Here is a 23,059-nt window from a genome sequence, read left to right on the forward strand (position 1 = left end):
CGGACACAGTTTACGAGTTCAACTGCCGTGCCGATGCATTAATTATTGTAACTGAGCATGTATACAACACACTTGGAGATTCGTGGGAAGGGAGCATCTTTTACTCTGTATTTGAAAGTACTAAAGCTTGCGTCGCCACGCAATCTGAGCCGTAGATCGTTGTGAGAGGTGTACAGCCAAACTGGCAAAACACTATGCCCTGCGGATGAATACGGAACAAATGTTTCCTAACCAAAAATGGTCGTCATGCAATTTCACAGCACTAGACTCTTGTGAAAGCTCTACAGTAACACTGATATTGGCTACGTCGTGCAGATTCACAGCGCTTTTGAGGTGCTTGTGCGCAAGGGTAATTAATGAAGGAGCGCGTATTACAAATCCCGGCTGTTACGATGTCTAGCTCATATACGGGGAGCTGTATGTGCGTGGAACAAGGGCTCAGATCGCTACAACTGCGTGGGAGATAGCTCTGAAGGCTTGCCGGTACACTTATTCGGCGTCTCCGTGCTTGTACTGCGACAGGAGACGTGAGGGCAGGTGCGCACGTATATCACACTATATCCTCTTACAGGGGCCGCTCTCCACTCTTGGTATGCTTCGCCGCAATACACTGCGCATGCTTGATTGCGCGACATTGGTGCCTTACGGCAAAGCTGACTTTAGGCAACCGGCATTCTGCAACGCTCGCGTCCTCTTGTCCGTAACTGCGGATAGAAAACGCATACACGTTCAAGCTATTTGAGCTGCATCATTTTGTCGATGTTTACCCCTCTTTGCTCAATGAAGAGGATAACGCATGCCTGCGTGGGTGATTTAAAAGATTGATAAAACGCCTGGTAACCTATGTGTAGTCAGTCAAAAAACACTATTTATGCAGATGTCTACGCTCCTATATATATATATATATATATGCAATTCAGTGATGACCCTCTGGAGGTGGATCCGCACCTACGTAAACACAGCCGGCTCACCAGTCGCAAAGTAGGAGCTGAAGAGGACTTTTTATTGCTCATTATACGACATTCATAGCGATTCATTTGTGGTCAGCCAGTAATAAACACATTGCACTAAACAGTGACACTTCGCCTTAATCCGCAATGCTTATGTGGCGAACAGGAGACCAGAAGGTGAAAACAATGTTTTCACACAAGGCAAGTCATTCATGTAGTAGAATTGCGTTTATCGTTGGTGTAATGTTCACGCATTTACTTTTTGAAGTCCAACGTTTACTGCAACTTAGTTTCCATTTGTGCAGGTGCTTCTGCTGGAAACATCCGAACTATGATTTATCAAATCAGGTTGCCGTCATGTAGTTTTAGAAATTTTCCTCCGGTCTTAAGCCTTTTCTGAATCTGGAAGAGCTGGCTGATTGCACAAACCACCTAGCCAATATCAGTGTTACTGTATAGCTTTCACCAGAGTCTAGTGCTGTGAAATTGCATGACGACCATTTTTCGTTAGGAAACATTTGTTCCGTATTCATCCGCAGGGCATAGTGTTTTGCCAGTTTGGCTGTACACCTCTCACAACGATCTACGGCTCAGATTGCATGGCGACGCAAGCTTTAGTACTTTCAAATACAGAGTACAAGATGTTCCATTCCCATGAATCTCCGAGTGTGTTGTATACATGCTCAGTTACATTAATAACTAATGCATCGGCACGGCAGTTGAATTCATAAACTGTTTCCGTTCCCGCGATTCCCCTGAAGTGTGTGGTGCTCAACGACACTAATGAACAATGTATCGGCGCGACGTAATTCTTTGGCATTAAAGTCATCCGAGAAAACACCTCACACCCAAACGTATACACCTGCGACTATCAGAACTTAATATGAAATCACCGCAAAAAAAGCAACAAACTCGCATCAGCACGGCAATTCAATTCATAAACTGTTTCCGTTCCCGCGAATCTCCTGAAGTGCGCGGTATGCTGACCATGATCAACGACACTAATGAACATTGCATCGCCACATGTAATGCTTTGCCACTAAAGTCATCCGACAAAACACCTCACTTCCAAACGTATCCCAATGCGACTATAAAAATTTAATACGCTACCGTTGCAACAAAATAGGAACAAACTCACCTCGGACACCGCTTCTTCGCCTTGCCGGCCATGCATCCTGTCGACTGTGTTGCCAGCTCGGCTAGGGACGAACGGAGCTAACAACTTTCTTCTCCTTAGTACCTAGGTGAAGAGAAATTTCAAAGACCGAAAGTCCCCACATTTCTCTCACGCGATCACTGCTCCTCGCGCATGCGCAGAAAGAACGGAGAAATCCAATTATGATGTGCTCGTGCTCGCACCGCCTTAATTGCCTCTTGCACTGCGCGTGCTTGGGCACGTTTCGTACCACCCGCGGTGTGTGCCTACGTGTGTGTGCGTGGACGTTTTATTCGAAGGACGATGTACAGTCTGTTTCACACTTAGGGGAAAACTGAGAGCACATTGCATCGCGATGCGGCGAGCGCTTGAGTCAGGTGGCGGCAGCAGCTCGAGCAGGCGCAGGTGCTCGAGGTGCGGGGTCTCCAACGGCGTCGTCTGCTACGCCGGTGCGCGCTGGCCGCATTGTCGAGAAGCGTTCTGCTGTCAGTTGCAGTGCGCCGATCTCATCGTTAGTGCGTGAAATGAGCCGGTATTCTTTACTAAGCGTTGTGCGAGGCCCACTGATACGCGTCGAAGGTAAGTTCATCGCGGAAAGGTGCAGGGCAGTCATAGACGACGTACTGATTCCATACATTCTTGACGGCCCATCCTTGGAAGCCGACTATACATTCTAACATGATAGGCTGCCGATTCACACTGCTCGTGTTGCGCAAGAACTGCTGGAAGAGCGCGCCGTCACTCTCTTGGAGTGGCCGCCTCAATACCCGGGCCCCAACCTCATTTAATATGTCTGGGGCTCGTTGAAAGTATCGCTGGCGCACCATGGCCTCAATCAGGCTCCCGAGTATAGGCCTCGATCCACCATCGCCAGTGACTGAGACGTGCTGCGAATGAACACATCGCTGATCAAGCCACTCTACATTTCACTGCCTTCCGGGATGAGCGCTGTCATCGCTGCCGCTGGGGACATGACGAGATACTAACTGAAGTTCGGAGCGTGACGTCTCATATTCCCCGCCGGCAGGAGAGGTCTGTCTGGTGTAGTGAATGATTGTCGAGAAAAATCACTTCCATCTCGTTGTCCTAAACCTAAAACATTCCTTCAATCGTATCCGTTTGTTTCATCGTGTTCGACCCACGTAGTTATCATTGTTGAGTGCTTTATTTTTCTTTCGCGTCAAAGACTGAGCACGTTGCGCGCACATCTTGGTGCGTCTTGTCGCTGCTTAGTACGGTAGCAAACACAGTGAAGAAATATACATGCACGCGCTCAGTACCCCGGCCTTTCGGAAGGACAAACGAAGCATGCTGTCAAAAGAAGTTTGTGGAACTCCATTATCGACAATGAAGGCTCAGAGTTTGGCGTCGCACAGCGTTTAGTAAAGAATATCAGCTCAGTTCCCGCAGTAACAATGAAATCGGTGCACTGCCCCTGACAGTAAGTAGCACGCTTCCCGACAATGCGGCCAGCGCGCACCGCCGTAGCAGACGACGCAGATCACGACTCCGCCCCTCGAGCGTCTGCGCCTGCTCGAGTTGCTGTCGTCGCACGACTCCGTTGCCTGCCGCATCGTGATGCAATACGTTCCAAGTTTACCCCTAAGTGTGAAACAGACTGCACACGCTTCCATTTGCCTTTCAGAAGACCGGTACGCTTGATGATTATTCTTGTGGCTGCAATGCGGCGAAAGGGCAGCGCCTACTTAGCCATGTCAGTGACGCTGAGCAGGTAATTGGACACGACATCGTATGTGCCGCCGGAAAAATCGTCAGCACATACGATGCGTGTTAGCTAAAGTCATTTTTGCAGTTTCTCACAAAATGTTTGCTACAGATCCCTGTTGTCTCTGATGGTGACAACGGACTTCCATCGACACTGCGGATATAAACAAAGTATATCGCTGCATAGCACAAGTACGACATGCGCACACAACTTTAGCAAGTACGTCCCCTGCAATATAGAATAGAGGCAGCAATGCAAATAGCTTGGTCATTTTTAACCGTGCTCAAAAGACGGAAGTTGAAAGTATTGCCGCGGAGAGCTCTCCACATGCCAGTTACGAGCACTCTCGTGGGGTACCCTTCCAAGCGTCTCATCACTAAAGCCCCTAGGCATTACTCATAGCATCGCCTTAGAAGAACACCAGCAACGCCTCGTGCATGGCGATCCAGCGTGTCTCCCGTGCACGCACACACGGCAGCGCCCGAGTCTGCCGTCCAATGAGAAGCCACGGCGTGGCTCTTGGCCTTCGGGGCGCGTGAAAAGTGCGTTCGGCGAAGAGACGTGTTTGACTGTGGAATAGGCTCATGTTAACTTTTCTTTTAAAGTGTGTGAATGCTTAATATTGAGTACCCGGGCACAAGTTCGCCCCAATAAACCAGTGTGTTTAGTGTACTTCATTGAAGAGTGCTACATTTCTGGTGGAGGTGCTGGGTATGATTGGAAGTCCCCAGTTCGTAAAAAAACGGAGCCCCGACCCTCAGCGACTGGAACCCAGGGAACTGACTCCAGTACATCAGCACACAAGCCGCCGCATCCGAGGAGACCCACCCGAGTTCGGACCGCTTCCTGTTGCTGCAGCAGTACAGGCAACAGTTACCAGTGACGGTGCAACCATGACCAGCCCAGTGGCATCGTCCCAGCTCATCGTGTACCCACCACGCACGCCCGAGTCCTTCCACGGCGATACGTTCGAAGATGTGGAAGACTGGTTAGAGCGCTTCGAGCGAGTGGCAGATTTCAACGGCTGGGACGAGACACGGAAGCTTCGCAACGTGTACTTCGCGTTAGAAGAGTCAGCGAGGATGTGGTGCGTCAATCATGAAGCGACGCTATCTTCATGAGAAGAATTTCGGTGACAGCTGCTTGCCACGTATGCCAGCACCGATCGGCGAGAGAAGGCCAAGCACGCTCTACAAGCCAGAAACCAGCTCACTAACGAGAGTGTCGGCATGTATATCGAGGACATGTCCCGTCTCTTCACGCACGCGGATCCAAACATGACCGAAGAGAAGAAATTACGTCATCTGATGCGTGGCGTTAAGCATGAGCTCTTTCCAGGACTCGTCCGCGACCCACCACACAGGGTTGCTGAGTTTCGCACCGTAGCGACGACCATAGAGAAGGCGCTGCAGCAGCGTGCCCATCACTACAATCGTGATGTCACCAGCGCACCGGCCGATATCCTGTCAGCAGGCCCTGGCAGTAACACCGAAGCACTAAGGGAACTGGTGAGATCAATCGTAAAGGAGAAGCTTCGAAAGCTGCAGCTACCGGAAGCCACGCCGACAGTTTCCCCTCTCGCCGCCGTCATTCGAGATGAAGTTCGCCACACCATTCTGCAGCCAGGACGTGAGGAACCGCCTGTCCATCATGACCAACCACCACCCGTACGTCGGGTGCCAACGTACGCTGCTGTGTTATGTCAACCGACCGGGCATAGTTCTCCATTCGCGACTCCCAGAAGCCGCCAGCCCATTCTGCGCAGTGGACCCCTTCTAGCAGAGCTGAGGCCACGAAAAAGTGACGTGTGGTGTGCACCCGACCAGCCACCACTCTGTTTCCACTGCGGGGAAGCTGGACACCTTTACAGAATGTGCCCATATCGCAGAGCAGGTCTTCGCGGCTTTACGATAAATGCGCCTTGTCCCCGTAATGGCGAAAGACCCATCGAAATTCAGGACTACTTTACCCGACAACAGGATCCGGCTGCTAGATACCAACACCAGACCCGATCATCAACGTCTGCACGCTACCGATCACCAAGTCCACGGCCATCCTCGATTTCACCAAGGCTTCGTTCACTGAGCCCACGTCCAGAAAACTGAAGCGAGTGACCTGTGGAGGCGAGGCCGTTGACATTCGAAAAAGCCACGATGCTCCGTCAAGTTTACCGAGCAGCCGCGATGAACAGAAGCGGATGAATAAGATAAGTGAACAGAGAATTTCTTCAGACTTGCGCATTACAATAGACGGTAATGAATTGAGTGCATTAGTTGACACAGGTGCCGATTATTCCGTCGTAAGATATGCACTCACCAAGGAATTGAAAAAAGTTTTGATGCCATGGAGTGGACCCCAGGTACGTACGGCTGGTGGGCACTTCATTACGCCCCTGGGTAGATGTACAGCGAGAATCGGAATTCGGGGTTTTTCTCACGTCGCTGATTTTGTCGTGCTACCAGAATGTTCGAAGGATGTAATACTCGGAATGGACTTTCTCCTAACAAATGGTGCCATATTCAACCTGCAGAATTCTAGCGTGTCATTTTCTACGAAGCAGGCTATAGACATGCAAGAGTCGGGAGAGCTAGAACGCGTTGCCTTGCGGGTTACCGATGATGACATAACCGTGCCACCACGATGCAGCATGCTGGTTCGCGTAAGAAACGAAGCATTCGACGACTCGGAAGGTATAGCGGAGGTGAACGTCGAGCTACTGTTGAGAAAAAGTATTTGCGTAGCACGAGGAATTGTTCAACTACGCGATGGGTGTGCTGATCTATTGCTAATGAACTTCGGAAGTGAATTTCAGCACGTCGCAAAGAACACAGCCATCGCCTTCCTGCACAGCGCTACTGCGGTCACAGATGTATGTAGCTTAGCGTCAAGACCGCCTGCTGTCCAAACTATGCACGACGCCGTAACATCAGTTGCAATCAACCAAAGTCTGTCGCCAGCACAGAAAGAAATGATGGAAGACTTTATAAATGAATTCGCAGAATGTTTCTCCACCTCGCCAAAGGTATGGCGCACACCAATTGTTAAACATCGTATAATAACAGACGAAGCGACCAGGCCAGTATACCAACATCCGTACCGAGTGTCACCGGTTGAACGATAGATCATAAAGAGTCAGGTGCAAGAGATGCTTGAGGACGATGTCATTCAGCCATCAAACAACCCCTGGGCGTCGCCCTTAGTCCTTGTGAGAAAGAAGGACAATACATTGAGATTCTGTGTTGATTATCGGAAATTGAACAGTGTGACCAGGCGGGATGTATACCCCCTTCCCCGCATTGATGACACGTTGGATCGCCTACGACATGCAAAATTTTTTCTTCACTAGATCTCAAGAGCGGATATTGGCAAATTGAAGTAGACGAAAGGGACCGTGAAAAAACTGCTTTAGTAACCCCAGACGACCTGTATGAGTTCAGAGCGCTTCCATTCGGCCTCTGCTGTGCGCCGGCGACATTCCGGCGCATGATGGACAGTGTCCTCTCGGGTCTTAAATCGCAGTCATGCTTAGTTTACCTAGACGACGTAGTGGTATTTTCCGCAACATTCGACCAGCATGTCCAGAGGCTACCTTTAGTGCTTCAAGCCATCCGCTCGGCAGGCCTAACCATTAAACAGGAAAAGTTCCAGTTTGGATTCGAAGAACTTCGTTTCCTGAGTCACGTAATTAGCGCGGAAGGTACTGCTCCGGATCCCGACAAGACTGCTGTCGTTGCACGACTTCCATAGCATACAAACAAGAAGACGGTACGACAATTTTTGGGACTATGCGGTTATTACAGGCGATTTGTAGAAACTGCTTGAAAATTGCTGAACCTGTGACGAAACTTACTAAAGAAGACGTACCCTTCATGTGGCATGCTGAACAAGAGGTTGCGTTCAATGAACTAAAGGAACGATTGCAAGCCCCACCGATCCTGGCCCACTTCGACAAGACAGCAGACACAGAAGTCCATACAGATGCAAGCAATCTTGGTCTCGGCGTGGTTTTAGTTCAGTGGCAAAATCGGGAAGAGAAAGTCATAGCGTATGCTCGCCGCACTCTCTCGAAAGCTTAAACAAATTACTCTGTGATGGAAAAGAAGTGTTTGGCTGTCATAGCGGTCATCAGCAAGTTCTGACCATACCTTTACGGCAGGCCGTTCCATGCAGTCAGCCATCACCATTCTCTTTGCTGGCTGGCAAACCTAAATGACCCATCTGGACGACTTGCGAGGTGGAGCCTCAGGCTCCAAGAATACGACATTACTGTCGTGTACAGGTCTGGAAGAAAACATAACAATGCTGACTGCTTGTCCCACTCACCAGTGAAGTCGACTCCTTCAGAAGAAGAAGATTTCCCGTTTCTTACAGCGATGACAGCTTCGGAAATCGCCGAGCGTCAACGGGCCGACACAGTATTGCTCCCACTCATCAAACACCTCGAAGGATACGACGTCCAAGTCCCACGCATGTTTATGAGAGGTTTATCGTCATTTTGTCTCCGAGATAATGCGCTCTACAAGAGAAACTTTGAACGCAACCAGGAGAAATTCTTACTCGTCGTACCGTCAGCCATGCAACCAGAAATTTTGGAAGCTTGCCATGATGAACCATCGTCGGGTCACTTAGGTGTAAGCCGGACGTTCGCCAGGATTCGTGTCAGATACTTCTGGCCTAAATTGTTAGCGCCGGTGCAGCATTACGTGAAGACATGTCGCGAACGTCAAAGGCGCAAAACACCACCCGTGAAACCGGCCGGCCTTCTTCAGCCCATAGCCCCACCAAAGACTCCATTTAAACAAGTTGGAATAGATCTTCTTGGCCCGTTCCCAACATCGTCGTCAGGGAAGAGATGAATCGTAGCAGCGACGGACTATTTAACACGATATGCTGAAACTGGCTGCCTTGAGCGAGGAACGGCAGTTGAAGTTGCAAATTTCTTCGTTTGTAACGTAGTACTGCGACATGGTGCACCAATGGTCGTTATTACCAATTGAGGAGTGGCCTTCACAGCTGATTTGATGCAGTGTTTGATGAAGATGACTCACACCAGTCACAGAAAAAGCACTGCATATCATCCCCAAACAAACGGCCTGACGGAACGTCTAAACCGAAGCCTGGCCGATATGCTGTCCATAAGAGATGGGACGCAATCTTGCCTTACGCCACTTTCGCCTATAATACGGCAGTACAGGAGACAACCCAGGTTATGGTGGCTAGAGGGGGAGGTGTCAGCATCGGCTGGGCTGCGCCGCGTACGGCGGTGCGGCATTTTTTCATGACAACGACAGGTGGCGCTCGCGTCGTCTCCGAGATGCCTAGCCCGAGGTTGTGTTTGAGCGGAGGCATTGGTTTGAGCAATCTCTCCGGCGTGCGCCTCGTGTAGTTAACTTTGTGTGCCCCACTTTTGTTTGCTAGTGCATGACGGATCCTGACGGCTCACCTGCGAGTTTGTTGTTTCCTTGTGCCGACTCAATGTGATGGCAAGACAACAGAGACATTGTTTTACTCCTGGATGTACCACTGGATACGTCTCAGCCAGAAAAAAAAGGAAAGAAGGCCTCTCTCTTCGCCGTCCCCGCCGATGATGAACGCCGCCAGGCTTGGGAACGTTCCATTCCGCAAGCTGACAAGCCACTGGACAAGAACTGCGTTGTGTGTGAAGTTCACTTCGACGAGGTTTGTAGTTCGCAGCTACACACATGTAATCAACGGTGAAACAGTGGAAATTCCCCGTGATCGCCCTTCTCTAACACCCGATGCGGTTCCAACTTTGTTCCCCAACGTCCCTGCGTACCTTTCCAAGAAGCTACCATCGAAAAGAAAGACAGCTACTTCGACTGGATGTGTGCCGCACAAGCGAAAGAAGGTCGACCATTCAGATGAGCGTGATGACAGGGTAGTCAGCGACGTCCCATCAACTTCGCATTCTGACAGCAGCAACGGAGGCTTGGATAGTGTTATAGAAGTAAGCCTTCCAAGTGAGTTCTGGGCAAGGCACCTGATTTCAAGCGCTCCAAAAGTTGTGGCATTTTCTGTATGTGCGTGTAGCGGCGAAACATTGTGCTTTCAGAAGTTACTTTTGTGCACTAGTACTGATGTAGATTTCCACTGCACTGCATATGTGCAGGGATCATTGGTGAAAAGCGTCAATGTTAAAAATGTTATTGATGTGAAGGAGTTGCTGTTTCAGATAGATGCTATGAATCCTTGTGAAGGGTTAGAAATTCTCAGAATTGATAATACAAAAACAAAACACAAAGTTTATGGAGGGAAGCATTACAGCCTCAGATGTTGCGGAATATCCCAAAATGAGACGAGGTGCTTGCAATGCAAGTACCTTCGGAAGTTGCTGCTGAATCAAGCCTCCTACAAACGCACACGAGGAAGACAGGCTAACTTGTCACGCAAGCTAGTAAGAAAAAACGAGCAACTTCGTCGACAGAGGCTGAGCATTGGCAAACTGAGTGACACGGTCAAAAAAATGAAACGGGACAATGAAGCTACGTCTACTGCTCATTTTGAAACAAAGTTGGCAAGCCTGTCAAGAAAGCAGCAAGTCCAAGTCAGAACATGCTTCGAAGCTTCAACTAGGAAAGGCACAAATGGTATGAAGTATGAGCAAGAGTGGATCTTGGAATGCATTGTTATGCATATGAAGAGCCCAAGACTTTATGACCACATTCGAAAGCACAAAGTAATGGTTGTCCCGAGTCCTTCATGCCTGCAGTCTTACAACCGCAGGTACAAAAGCGGGTTTGGAATAACTGAAAAGGTGCTCGCGGCAGTAGCCGAGAAGGCAAAGGGCATTGACGTTAGACACAGACATGGAGGCATCCTTATTGACGAGATCAAGCTCTCAGAAAACTTGAGGGTCAACAGAAATGGACTGATCGACGGATTCGTTGACCTCGGCAGCTACACCTCTGCAGAACAAGCAGGGGTCCATTGTGACCATGGGCTGGTGATTTTGTTTCAGCCATTCACTGGCAAATGGCAACAAATTCTCGGGGTTTTCGGCTCGCGAGGTAATGTGAAAGCGGATCTACTGTCCAGAATAATTGTTGACACTGTGATCTGCTCTGAGAAATCTGGACTCTTTGTTGATTTCGTCACATGCGATGGCGCTTCATGGAATAGAAGCATGTGGAAAATTTTTGGCACCCAGCACCCAGTGGATACAAGTAGATACCTACATTTCATTTCGGACTTTCCTCATCTTGTTAAATGTGTGCGTAATTTCATAGCATCGAAAGGGCTCTTGACACCTAATGGAAGAGTCGGCAACGAGTACGTGAAGGAAGCTTGGAAGTTTGACACTACGAGTACAGTACGGCTGAGAGCAATGCCACATGTAACCATGGCTGTTTGCCAGCCAAATGGATTTGAAAAGATGCGAGTGAACCTGGCGTTTAGGTTCTTCAGCGACGAGGTATTGAGGAGCCTTTATATATACAAGAATGAAGTGGAGACCCGCTATGGTCCTGGCAGTACAATGGCAACCTCGGTGTTTGTATCTACGATGAGGGACCTAATTGATGCGATGACATCGACGTACAGCCGGAAGGGTTTGAGACGAGGCAGTGAACAAGCCAAACACATAAAAAAGTTCTTGGATTTTCTTGATGTGTGGGAGCAAGCAGTCGGAAAGCAGGGTGGGTTCCTGAGCCAAGGAACAGCTGAAGGCCTCCGTGTAACCCTCTCCAGCACACTCTTCCTGTTGACTTACGTGACAGAGACATTAGGCTTCAATTATTTGATGACCTCACGTTTGTGCCAGGACGCCCTTGAAAACCTGTTTGATATATTAAGGCAAATGTCAGGTTCCGATGACCATCCCACCCCAGCGCAATTCTTGATTTCTGTTAACTGCCTGAGTTTCTATAGCTTGGCCCGGTCACCTACCAGCGGCAATACGTCGCAAGGAGTTCTCAGTAGCCTGCTTGACCCACGCCACTGCAAAAATTTGGTCGACATGCAAAGTAAGCTCGATGATCTCCTGGATGTGGGCCACCTAAATGAAGTTCACGAGATGGTAAAGGCATGTGATGCGATGCCAGATCAACATGAAATGGTAGGCTCAAATAGCGACTCTCGCATAACCTACTACGTTAGTGGGTATGTGGCCAGAAAAATGCTAATGAGAACAAAGTGCGAAGAGTGTTCTCAGCTGTTGCTTCAAGCAAAAGACTCTCACTTGCTTCCGGAAGAGTCGTGCCTAACCAACCACATGGATAGAGGTGGCCTACTCTACCCATCTCACGCACTAAAAGACTTGGTTGCTGCGATGGAAGATACCTTCACGTACTGTTTCAGCTTCAACAAGTTGAAGGCTGACAGCATTATGGACCTGATTTCCTGCCTGTCCATAAATAAGCTGCATATGGTTGGCTGTGCGCGACATCGCGTAGAATTCACCAACCAAGTGATACGGTTTTTTGTTATCACGAGATTGCACTTCCTTGTCGCAGGAGAGAACGCTTCAAAGCAAGGGAAACGAGAAAAAATGAAGTACCTCAAGCTGAGGCGCACAACATAACCACAAAGTTTACATCAGTTAGACCAAGACAAAGCATCTGTATTTGTTTTGTGTATTTTGTTTTGACTTTACCCATCGCCGATTCCACGTCTTCATAAAAGCTTTCAACTCCCTGGTCATCATGACTGCATGTAGGGGCATAGACTTGTACCACCTTCAATTTGTACCTCTTATTAAGTTTCACAACAAGACCTATACCTCCATTATATATTGAATTTGCGCTCCATTTCATGTCATATTGTTTGTTTGAGTGCTAGCAACCATGTATATACAGTCGATCGTGTGCATTATTTTATTAACAATAAATATTCTTTTTCTTTTCTAAGACATTCTTGGCATTTTCCTAGTGGTGCCACATACGTGGACTTAGTTCTTTGCAGGTTTCAAATATTCGAAACCAAATTTCCCTTTGCGCTCTCATTATGCTCAGTTTTGACCATTGGTGTCTACAGTTCTACCTTTCATTGCAAAATAAAATAAACTTGAAATAATCCTGGTTCACTCGAGCGGCCCGGCCCATTTCAAGTGCCGAGGCGCGCACCATCCAGTAGACGATTAGGACAAGCGCCTACAGCTCATGGCACTAATAAAGTCACGCCAGGCAGAACAGCATACGACACCCTATAATAGTCCCTTAAAATGAAAATGCTGCACTGGCAAACCGCAAACGACCGCCTACTGCGGAAGCTTTCTCTGTTCGGTGGAATTCTGAGTTTCATAAGTGTTGCACAGAGCGCGAAGCTAAAGCACGGCGATAAAACGACCAAAATTTAATAGTACGTCAGGCCAGCTGCAGTGATAAAGTCGCCTAGCCTTTAAAATGATTTTCCGATACGCGTATTGCACCCCAACAAGCCGCGGAGCGAGAAAACACTTCACAGCGGAACCAAACAACCGCAGCGGACGTTAGCCAGCGTACGGGACGCATCTCGGAGCCGACAGCAGCGCCGCCGCATCGTCCTGAAAAAATGCTGCCTTTCGGGCGCTCCGATGCCGACACCTCCCCCTCTAGCCACCATACCCAGGTCACTCCATTTCAACTGCAGGTCTATGGCCGCACAGTAACAACCACACTGGACGCTATGTTGCCGGCAGATGATGACAACAACCCGTACGACGTTGACGACATCCTACAACGAGCTGAAGAAGTCCGGCAGTTGGCACGCTTCCGTACCCGCCAGCAACAATGTAAGGAACGTGAGCTACTACAACCTGCGCCTGCAACTACTACTACAACCTCGGTGCCTTTGGAGCCTTCAGCACGTCGTTCAGAGGTAGAATGATGCGCGCTATATTCGGCAGGAACCGACGATGGAAGTTCAGAAGCCCGAGAAATTCGCGGAGCTTGCGAAGCGACGTTGGATGTGCAAAATCCCGCAGAGCTTGAACCTTCCTGTCCAATGGCTTGATTCCTTCAGGTGTGACAAGGTGTCCAAGAAATTCGACGTTGTCAACACCAAAGACACATTTGGCTGTGTTGATAGTTAATCCATTTTCCTGCAGTCGTGAAAACAGCAACCGCAGATGGTCAGCGTGCTGCTCTGGTGAAGAACTTGCCACCAGCAGATCATCAAGATAGGCGATGACGAAGTGCACACCGCGTATTACTTCATTGATGAAGCGTTGGAAAGTTTGGCCTGCATTACCTAACCCGAAAGGCATGCGGACGTACCCGAATAGGCTAAAGGGTGTTGTGATGGCAGTCTTCGGTATGTCCGTTGGTTCCACAGGAATTTGATGGTATGCTTTGAATAGGTCAATCTTGCTAAATATGGTTGTTCCAGCAAGAGTGGTAGCAAAGTCATGAATGTGTGGGAACGGGTACCGGTCGGGAGCGGTGCAGGCATTCAATGCACGATAGCCTCCACAAGGGCGCCAATCTCCGGGGTCACGCTTGGGCACCATGTGCAGGGCAGATGACCAGCTGCTTGACGATGGGCGGATTATGCCTAACTGCAGCATGTGATCAAATTCTCTGCGAGCTGTGGCGAGGCGGTCTCCAGCAAGACGTCGTGGCTTGCAGGACGCTGGAGGACCCATGGTGACGATGTGGTGCGTCACAGTATGCCGCACCGGAAGTTCCAAATTGCTAGGTTTGGTAGGTTCAGGAAATTCACTGAGGATAGAGGCAAATTCTGATGATGGCGAATGTGGAGCTTGTTGCGTAGAGGCGGACAGTGGTGCGAGGATACCTTGCACGGAGAGGCTGGTCGTACAGTCCACAAGCTGACGGGAGCGGAGATTCACATTCAAACCGAAATGGGTAAGAAAGTCCGCACCTAATATGGCGAAGCGCACGTCGGCGAGGATTAAAATCCACCGAAATATGCGACGCAGGCCCACGTCAATGGTGAGGGAGCGTTGGCCATATGTTGCGATTGTGGATGTATTTACAGCTTGCAAAGGCGCAGTCCTCGGATAACGGTGCCGGTCCTGGCGAGAGGCAGGAATGACGCTTACCTCTGCACCAGTGTCCACAAGAAAGCGATGGCCTGCGATCCTGTCTGTGATGTAGAATAGGCGGCTTCCCGTAGCAGTTGAGTCACGCGCCGCCATTAGTGACTCGCTTCCATGTTTCCCTGCCAGCGACAAGGCTGTCGACATTTCGTAGCGCTGGCGCCGAACCTGGTGTGGTACCAGCAGAAGCCGTCAGAAGTGTATCTTGGACGGGAACGGGAACGCAAACGTGAGCCACCCCTAGCCAGTGGAGAGCGACGAGGCGTGTCCATCTGCATTGCTGCCATGGTGTCCATCAGCCTGTCAATTTTCTCCTCGAGGCGAGATTGCCGGGCCTCGAGGTCTGATGTGACAGTGGTCGAGGACACCGCGGAGCTTGCGCCGGAGTAGTCGTTCACGCGGTCCGCGAGTTCTGCCAGTTTGTCAAGAGGCATATCATCCGCAGCTGCCAAAACCACGACAAGTGTCTGAGGCAAGCGCTGCAGAAACAGCTCGCGCAATAGTGGACTCTCGGAGTCTTGGGTACGGTCGCCGAGTAGCTGTCGCATCCGATGTGATAGCTGCGATGGTCGGCGATCGCCGAGTTTTTCCGCGTTGAGGAGTTGCTGCAAGTGGCTTCTCTCGGACACGGTTTTGCGTGTGAGCACTATGGCCTTGAAATGGTCGTAGGGCACGGCCGGATGTGGGGCTCTCATGACGTCGTCGAACTCATCAGCTACCTCAGAGGAAAGTGCTGAGACGACATGCAGGTACATCACACGTTGCGATGTGATGCGCCGCAGATCGAAGAGGGCTTCTACTTGCGTGAACCACACGGCGGGATTCTTCGGCCAAAATGGCGGCAGCCGCAGGTGGGCATTAGAAATGGCGTCCATGGCAGCGCTGGGGGCAGGGATGTCGCCTGGCACTGTTGACTGGGGCTGAAGAGCCGGGGCGTCGTTGCTGAATACTGTAGTGTTCATTTCGTCGTCCATTGCGTGAGCTTGCTACGTCCGGGTCACCAAGCTATAGGGGCGCGAAATGCGTCCGCTATAGACAGACGCGCGCAGAGAGAAGAGAACGAACTTTGAAAGCAACCGGCGAGTAGCCGAGCGGGGGTGAAACTGAGCCTTTATTGTACGTGCCTTCCACGCCGAGTAGGCCGGCGCCGCGAACATAAACATCCGCTCGTTGTGCAGACGCTCACGGCGGCGGCGGCGGAATCGGATCCACTATATATATATATATATATATATATATATATATATATATATATATATATATATATATATATATATATATATATATATAAACAAAATATGAAAAAACGGAAACGATCAAGCATCGCCACCATACGACCAGATGGGTTTGGATACCTCAGTGACGTATATGTGCAAGATGAGCGAATAGAAATAATGCTTACGCACTATATGAAAAGTCCCACTAGGGAGGTTCTGCAGTATTCTTTCTCTATTGTGCGTGTAAAGATACGCTCTTTCTGATGCTCTCATTTTTCATCTAGAACCATTTACTTCTTTAGGGAGTTTTCTTCCACTTCTCAATTACTGCTGTTTTGTATTTTTTCGGTGGCCGTGGGACAGTTCTGGTGTCCTTAGAAAAGTGGCACATTAAACACGCTCGCTACCTTTGTGTTTCCTGCTCGCCTTCGTAATTGCGATAAATTACTAATATTATTGTCCTTATTGTATTGACACGTGAACTTCTTTATCTTTATCAGGCGACATGTTTCACCGCCAAACAAATGTTATCGCACAGCGCAGGACGCGCCTGCATGTATCGGAAGTTTCTGGAATGTTGTCGATGCTTCTATTCACTGTCTGTTGTCGCCGTACCTTGTGTTATCTGATTTCATTGCGTGACGCGAATGGTGTAGAACTTTGTGGAAGACACGCGGGTTCCAGCAATTAGCCTGGACTATTCGACGATTGATGTATAAAAGCCGACGCGCTTGACCCGCTGATCAGATTTTCGACGATCGCCGAGTGTTTTCGCTGCTACCGTTGCTCTTTGAGTATAGCCTGCCTTTGAGGGCACAAGTTCGCCCAATAAAATGCCAGTTTCTATAATCACAGTTTGGCTGCCTTCACCGTCACTACTACGTGACACTATGACCAAATATATGCAGTTGATACAAATGTTACATAGCTTCTATATTACTCATTTACCAAGTTGTAAACATGCAGGGACATTTATTTTTTTTATTATTTTTGTGCAACACAATGAATATCTGAATGTTCAAACCAGGTATCTACTCGCAATAGATGGTATATTCATACGTTCTTTTTATCTCAGCATATTTTGCTCTAAAACCTAGGCACCCCGGTACAGAGGGCTAATATGGAACCCTACATGTTCTTTTAAGAGTCGCAACATTGGTATTGAATTTGGGAAAGCTGTTTCAAGCCCTCCGCTGAAGGTGTAGCAAATACTAGCATAAGCTGCAGTTCTCGATGCGTTCAAAATGAACTGGCGTTAAGAGAGGCCGGTGCTGAGCTTTATCATTTTCGCCGAACAGCAAGGCGGTATTCTAAAACGACCAGTACTTAGGCGATAGTATCGCCGTAAAACGCGCGCTGATTGGCTGATTGAGCAAAAGGGGATGACGTAGCTCATCCGATTCTGCTAAACCAACCAATCAGTGCGCGCAGACGGCGAAGGCGTGGTGACAGCATCGCCGACGCGGATCGTTTCAGAATACGGCCCCAGTTGGCCTCACCTCGTGAGTAGCCTCCGAAGGCAGCTGCTTGGCGTTGCCACCGCGTCGCTGTTGCACTCGGCCGTGCGGGAGTTCGTCGTCGTCGACCGAAGCGGCAGCATGTCGCGCAGGGTGCACGCGTGGCCGGCAGCGCAGCGCCTCGAACCTGTAGTCGGGCCACGCGACTGCGCTGCAATGCCCGTGCTGGCGATTCCCGCTCCCGGCCGCTGCCGCTGCACGTGTAGTCGGCTCCTCCGGACTGCGTTGAGATGACAGACCGTAATTGAGCAGGGCGTTTGGAACGCGCCTTGGTCGAGCAACACTTTGCCAAACAAAGGCTGCAGCCTTGTCAATGCAAACGCTTTCTTTTTTTTTCTACTTGTATAGTTTGTAGGCGTTTGCGGGTTAGTGCTTAGCTGCGCTGCCAATGTTTACCCAAGTCTCTCAAAGCACTGAAACACCAATAGCTACTGTTCACCCTATCACCCGCCGTGGTTGCTCAGTGGCTACGTTGTTAGGCTGCTGAGCACGATGTCGCGGGATCGAATCCCGGCCACGGCGGCCGCATATCGATGGGGGCAAAATGCGAAAACACCTGTGTACTTAGATTTAGGTGCACGTTAAACCCCAGGTGGTCGAAATTTCCGGAGTCCTCCACTACGGCGTGTCTCATAATCAGAAAGTGGTTTTGGCACGTAAAAACCCATAATTTAATTTTTGTTCACCCTATTAAATTACGTCTGGTGGATGTAAATGCCACCAGTTTACTGGAGAGTTTCTTCGTGAGGCACAAGATTTAGAATCTTTTTTCGCAAGAAAAAAAAAGAAATTGCTTCTTCTGTGCCCTTTCTTCCGATATTCAGTGCAGGGCAGCAGAGCTGCTTCTTTTCGCCGAGCTGCGTTTAGAATTCATTAGGCGGCATGTGCAGGAATTATCTCTCGCATCCCAAAGTGTATACGGACGCAGTCACGCATATCGCGCATATGCTGTTTCATTAACTTAAAATGGTGAGCACAGTTCGATTATTGAACGAGCCCGAATGTCATCTCTTTCCACCACAACAACATCCCGTCTTCGCGTCTAGAACATTCTCTTGCGACACCGCACCTACTTTGTCTTGTACGACCCTCTTTTGGCAGTTGACGAGTGCCACTCATATTCGACCGCTGACTAAATGCCAAGTAAAGAGTGGATGGCGAAAGTACACAGTACTCCCTGTGTTCGCTTGAACCGAGCGACGACTCCTCCCCAGGTACGCAAATCTAATTCGTGCTAATTCGTGCTCGACAGGCGCGTCATTCCGCCGACCCGTGGTCGTCCTTTCTGGGAAATCTCGCTCGCACACACAGCGCAGCTGGCGTCGCTCTCGACGAGCAACGAGCGGCGCACTTTGCACTGCCGTGGTGCCTCGGCGCACAACAGCTGGATCGCCAGGGTTGGCTGCGGCCACGTCGTCGGCGGCACGCAAGACGCCACAGGTCACCTCACCAGTGCGTCTGACGAGCGCTTCTTGAGTTGCGAGGGAGCCGCAGCACCTGTCCTTCGACGTAGACTGCTAGCAGTGCCGCAATCACTTTAAACGTTAGGGCGCTGAACAGGTTTCGCTGTGTGCGTGCGTGAGTGCGTACGTGGATTTTTAAAAAGAAGTCCAAATAACTAAGTTACGTCCGAACATGCAGGAATAACAAAAGCCGCACAGCACACAAACACACAGGCACCTTGTGTTTCTACGGCTCGATCGATTGTACTAAATTAAATGCTCCGTTTCTTTATGCCTTCCGTAATTTGAAATTTCGTTGCACACTATATTCTGCTGTGGTAACCGTCTATTTATGGAAACTATTACAATCAGTTATAAAGAAGTTATAATCCCACGAGGGATTGACAGCATGTATACATAAACGAATAAAGTAAAAGTACACCGAAGCCTTTGTCAAACCCAGTTCGGGGAACGCATTCTAGGGCGATCACTTTCGGAGGCAGTTACAGCGGGCAGGCCAAACGCGCGAAAGGATCCCTCGTTGGCGCTCGCGGACCGAGTCTCGTGAAATCTCGCGATAGTGACACTATCTCCGATGGTGGTCGCACGAGATTATCTCCTCAGATTATGGCTACGGAAAGGTTTGCGCCTCCAGGTCATCGCCCGTCTACGTCTCTTCACGTGCAAAGCCCGACACATAGCGTTGACGTGCCGTGTACGTTCGGCGCGTGAGACCGGTGCGGGACATTGACCGCGAAGGTGAAGAATGAAGCGAGTGGCACTGCTTGCAAGATGAAAGAAACAAAAGAAACAGGAGCGGTTACTCTCCGTCTTGGCTCAAAAATGCACACACTTCTCGCGAACCGTATTTCCACCCGCAAAGAAAGTGACGTCATGCGCAAGGCTTAAGGAACGCCGCGAGGTACCCCAATTTGAGGTCAGCAACGAAAGAGGAGGGTTTAGCTCAGCACCATCTCCTATTTCTTTAAACACATAAATGTTGCAATTAGAGAACAGAGCTCAACCGATCTGAATGAAAGTGGTTTCTTTTATCGGTACCTTAATTCCGGTCGGCGCTTGCCGAATTTCGAATTAGGGCTTACGAGTTTCTCCTAATTCTGGCGAAATTGGTACGTAAAGAAATATATGTATATTGACAAAGCATAAAAATTAGTAACTCTTCAGGAAAGAAGAGGAAATAAAAGTAGCGTTATTCTATAAACCTTATAGAGCACCTGTTACGGGGAAATGTGTTACGTGAGTTCGCAGGTTACATGAAAGTGTTACAATATTTCCAAGGGTTTTTTAACCTTTTTGCTCACACATTAGCGGTATATTTAGCACAGTGTATAATCGCTCACTGTTATTCTCGTAAAATGTCTCGGAAGGTAGAGCTGACACCACTACGATGTTACGCCGTTTTGAGGAAGCGTGAGGCAGCGGTTCATCGTCCTGAAGGTGAACGAGGGCTTCATCTGCCTCCACCGCCTGCACCTCAGGCCGCCAGCAGAAAAGCGTGAAAGCATAGAGAAATGAATATAACAAGAGCGGACACTCGGTGAAAATTGGAAACAGGAAACACGTCACGCTATAGTATTAACGCCGGCTGTTTGGGGCCGCGATCATCGAAAAAAAAAGGAATGTGAAATGAGATTACCAGAAATTGTTTTATTTTTTTTATTCTTTTGCGGCAAAAGTAAAAATATCTGCGTATGAATTAAATTAAACTTTGCGGCTTACTTCCATTGCCTAGCGACAGGCGAATCGGCGAATGACGAGCCAGATGCTTGCGTCATTCGTCAGACACACCGCCGAAGTGAAGGAGAGCGGTCGCGCATCTAAGCGTTGGCCTGGTTGGGCACCCGTCTGCCTGTTTTTCTTTTTTCGGATTTAGCCTGGTTTGGTGGCCTTGCGGCGAATTTTCGCGTTCCTTCTGTACTTCGACATGGCACCACTGCACTATTGGACTAGGGCAAGGCGAGTAACTTTAATCGACAGTCTGCGACGCACTTCAAGCAACATTGTTTAACTGCGCGAACAAACGGACCACAAAGACAGCATGGGACAAGGACGGGCGCAGACTTGCAACTAATGCTCATTCCACAACGACCACATATAAGTACACCCCCGATATACACCACTGCGCGTGCGCGAAAAAAGAAAAGGTAAAAGAAAAGAAAAACCTTGTATATGCAAAACACGACCTACCTACGCTCGTCAATAAACCTCATCTCACTGTTGTGTAAATAAACTGTGGTGCCACTGACACATTCTTGTCCCTTCTTTCTAACATGGTACACCTCGAGTACCTCTCTGGCTCGGCTATCACGCTGTGCTAAAATGTGACAGAAACTGTGCATTATGTACATCTGGCGAGGCATATCAAATTTTCTTTATTGTTGTTTTCTTAATTGCGACAAAATTATCCCCGCAGTGCGACAACAGCATATTTAATGGCACCACACGAAATACTGTTACTAGCATACAGCATTGCGAGGTGTATAAGCACAGCAACCAATCGCATTACTATGCGCAAACCAATATGTTTTATGCACTCCATGTACCCTAGCTGATATACTTTACTAGATTTATAGTTTCTTTATAGAGCACAGTAGGAAATAACCTCAATTACGTTTCTTTGGCAGGAGATAGCAAACTGTTAATGTCATTTCCCAACCTGAGGATGTTCGCAACGGCCCTTCGATACAACACGCAAAAGACTGAATTACCTTTACCTGTACATCAAGCAGTGCCCGGTGCCTCTGGATACCTCTTCCACCAGGTGACGATGTCCTTGCATGCTGCACGGTGCTTCCAGGGAGTTGTACTCAGCCAGGTTGTCCTTGGCGTCCTTCTCAACGATCCTGTCGCACTCGGCCCTCGGGACAAGTCTCCTCCGATGTGGTGCGCAGCTGCTACAAGCCTCTTCCTCAGCCGTGTCCAGAGTCTTGACCACAAGGTCGCCGTTCCTCGGGAGGACGTCCTCGATGGCTTCGTCTGGAAGCAGGACGTGTATTGTGAACGAAGTCATCTTCTGGGGTGAAGATGCTTCTGAGAAGGCTGATGGGCCGCCGCGGAGGAGAGGATAAATCGGGAGGCGGCTGGATACATCAATGCGCATGGCGGGTACTAAGCCGGGTCCGTGCTTCTGAGAGATGCTTGGATATGCGCGTGCCACGGTCAGCTGCGTGTTCGAAAGTGCGAGCAAGATTTTCCTGTGCCACGTGAACCTCTCGCGCCAGCGCACGAGTGCGCGGCCTCGGTGTCGTTCTTCTTCTTCCTTTACTCTTAGTTATTTCGTAATAATTTTTGTCTAGTTTTCTCCAATTCCATTTTTGACAGTATGACATTTTTTGCTGTAGTATGTGTACTTCCAAATCGCCTCTATCCTTTTTTTTTCTTTACCCTTCACTTTCTATTTATTCATTTCATGTAAGCTCTCGATTAGCGGACAATTGCTCACTGCACGAATGCGTGATTTACGGATGTTAAAACAAAGAAGAAAGCAGGAACCGGGCGTGAATCCGCCTTTTTCACCGCGCGACGGCGCATACGCCCTGCCCTAGCGGATTAGTCGCAAAACGTTCTGGAAGGGTGAAATAGCGCCAAATCGCTGAGTTAGCGTTCCCAACGCAAAATACAAACGTAGTTTGCGTCTCGCGCATGCGCAGTGGCTTCGCCGCTATTTTGGGGGGGCCCCTATTATAAAACTCTCTACTATCTATCTGGATCACAGTTGCTGTCGTTTAAGTGACTCGGTCGCTCATATTGACTCGCCTTAGTTTGGAACAACTAGGCTCATATGCGCAGATCTGTATGTTTTGCTACGTTTCACCATTATTTCATTTCAGTGATGCACCTTTTCCCAATATTTGACGCTAACAACGATCGCCGGCTGTAGATGTCCTTGTAAAGAAGTGCGCCGCTCCGGTAAATCCGACGCGGAAGCCTGCGCTTCAAGTCTTAGTGTAATGCGAAATGTCAAATGAACGTGTGAAAAGACTACAAAAAGCGATGTGCAAGTGCAGAAATCAGCGACCAGACATTCCAAGGCA

The 23,059-nt window shown here is 49.2% G+C and overlaps 1 protein-coding gene across 1 annotated transcript in view; it reads right to left on the reverse strand.

The window, feature by feature from the left end:
* LOC135915706 (uncharacterized) overlaps positions 1-22,309 on the reverse strand; it is a 37,902-nt gene extending 15,593 nt beyond the window's left edge. The window contains exons 1-2 of the mRNA XM_065448846.2: positions 21,740-22,309; positions 17,545-17,782 (exon numbers count right to left, since the gene is read on the reverse strand). Of these exons, the coding sequence (XP_065304918.1) occupies positions 17,545-17,782; positions 21,740-22,125 (624 nt within the window). The 5' untranslated portion in view covers positions 22,126-22,309. The remainder of the gene's footprint in view (positions 1-17,544; positions 17,783-21,739) is intronic.
* Between the last annotated feature and the right edge of the window lie 750 nt (positions 22,310-23,059).

The sequence above is a fragment of the Dermacentor albipictus genome, unplaced genomic scaffold (genome assembly GCF_038994185.2).
Source record: "Dermacentor albipictus isolate Rhodes 1998 colony unplaced genomic scaffold, USDA_Dalb.pri_finalv2 scaffold_13, whole genome shotgun sequence".
In the NCBI taxonomy this organism is placed as follows: Eukaryota; Metazoa; Arthropoda; class Arachnida; order Ixodida; family Ixodidae; genus Dermacentor; species Dermacentor albipictus.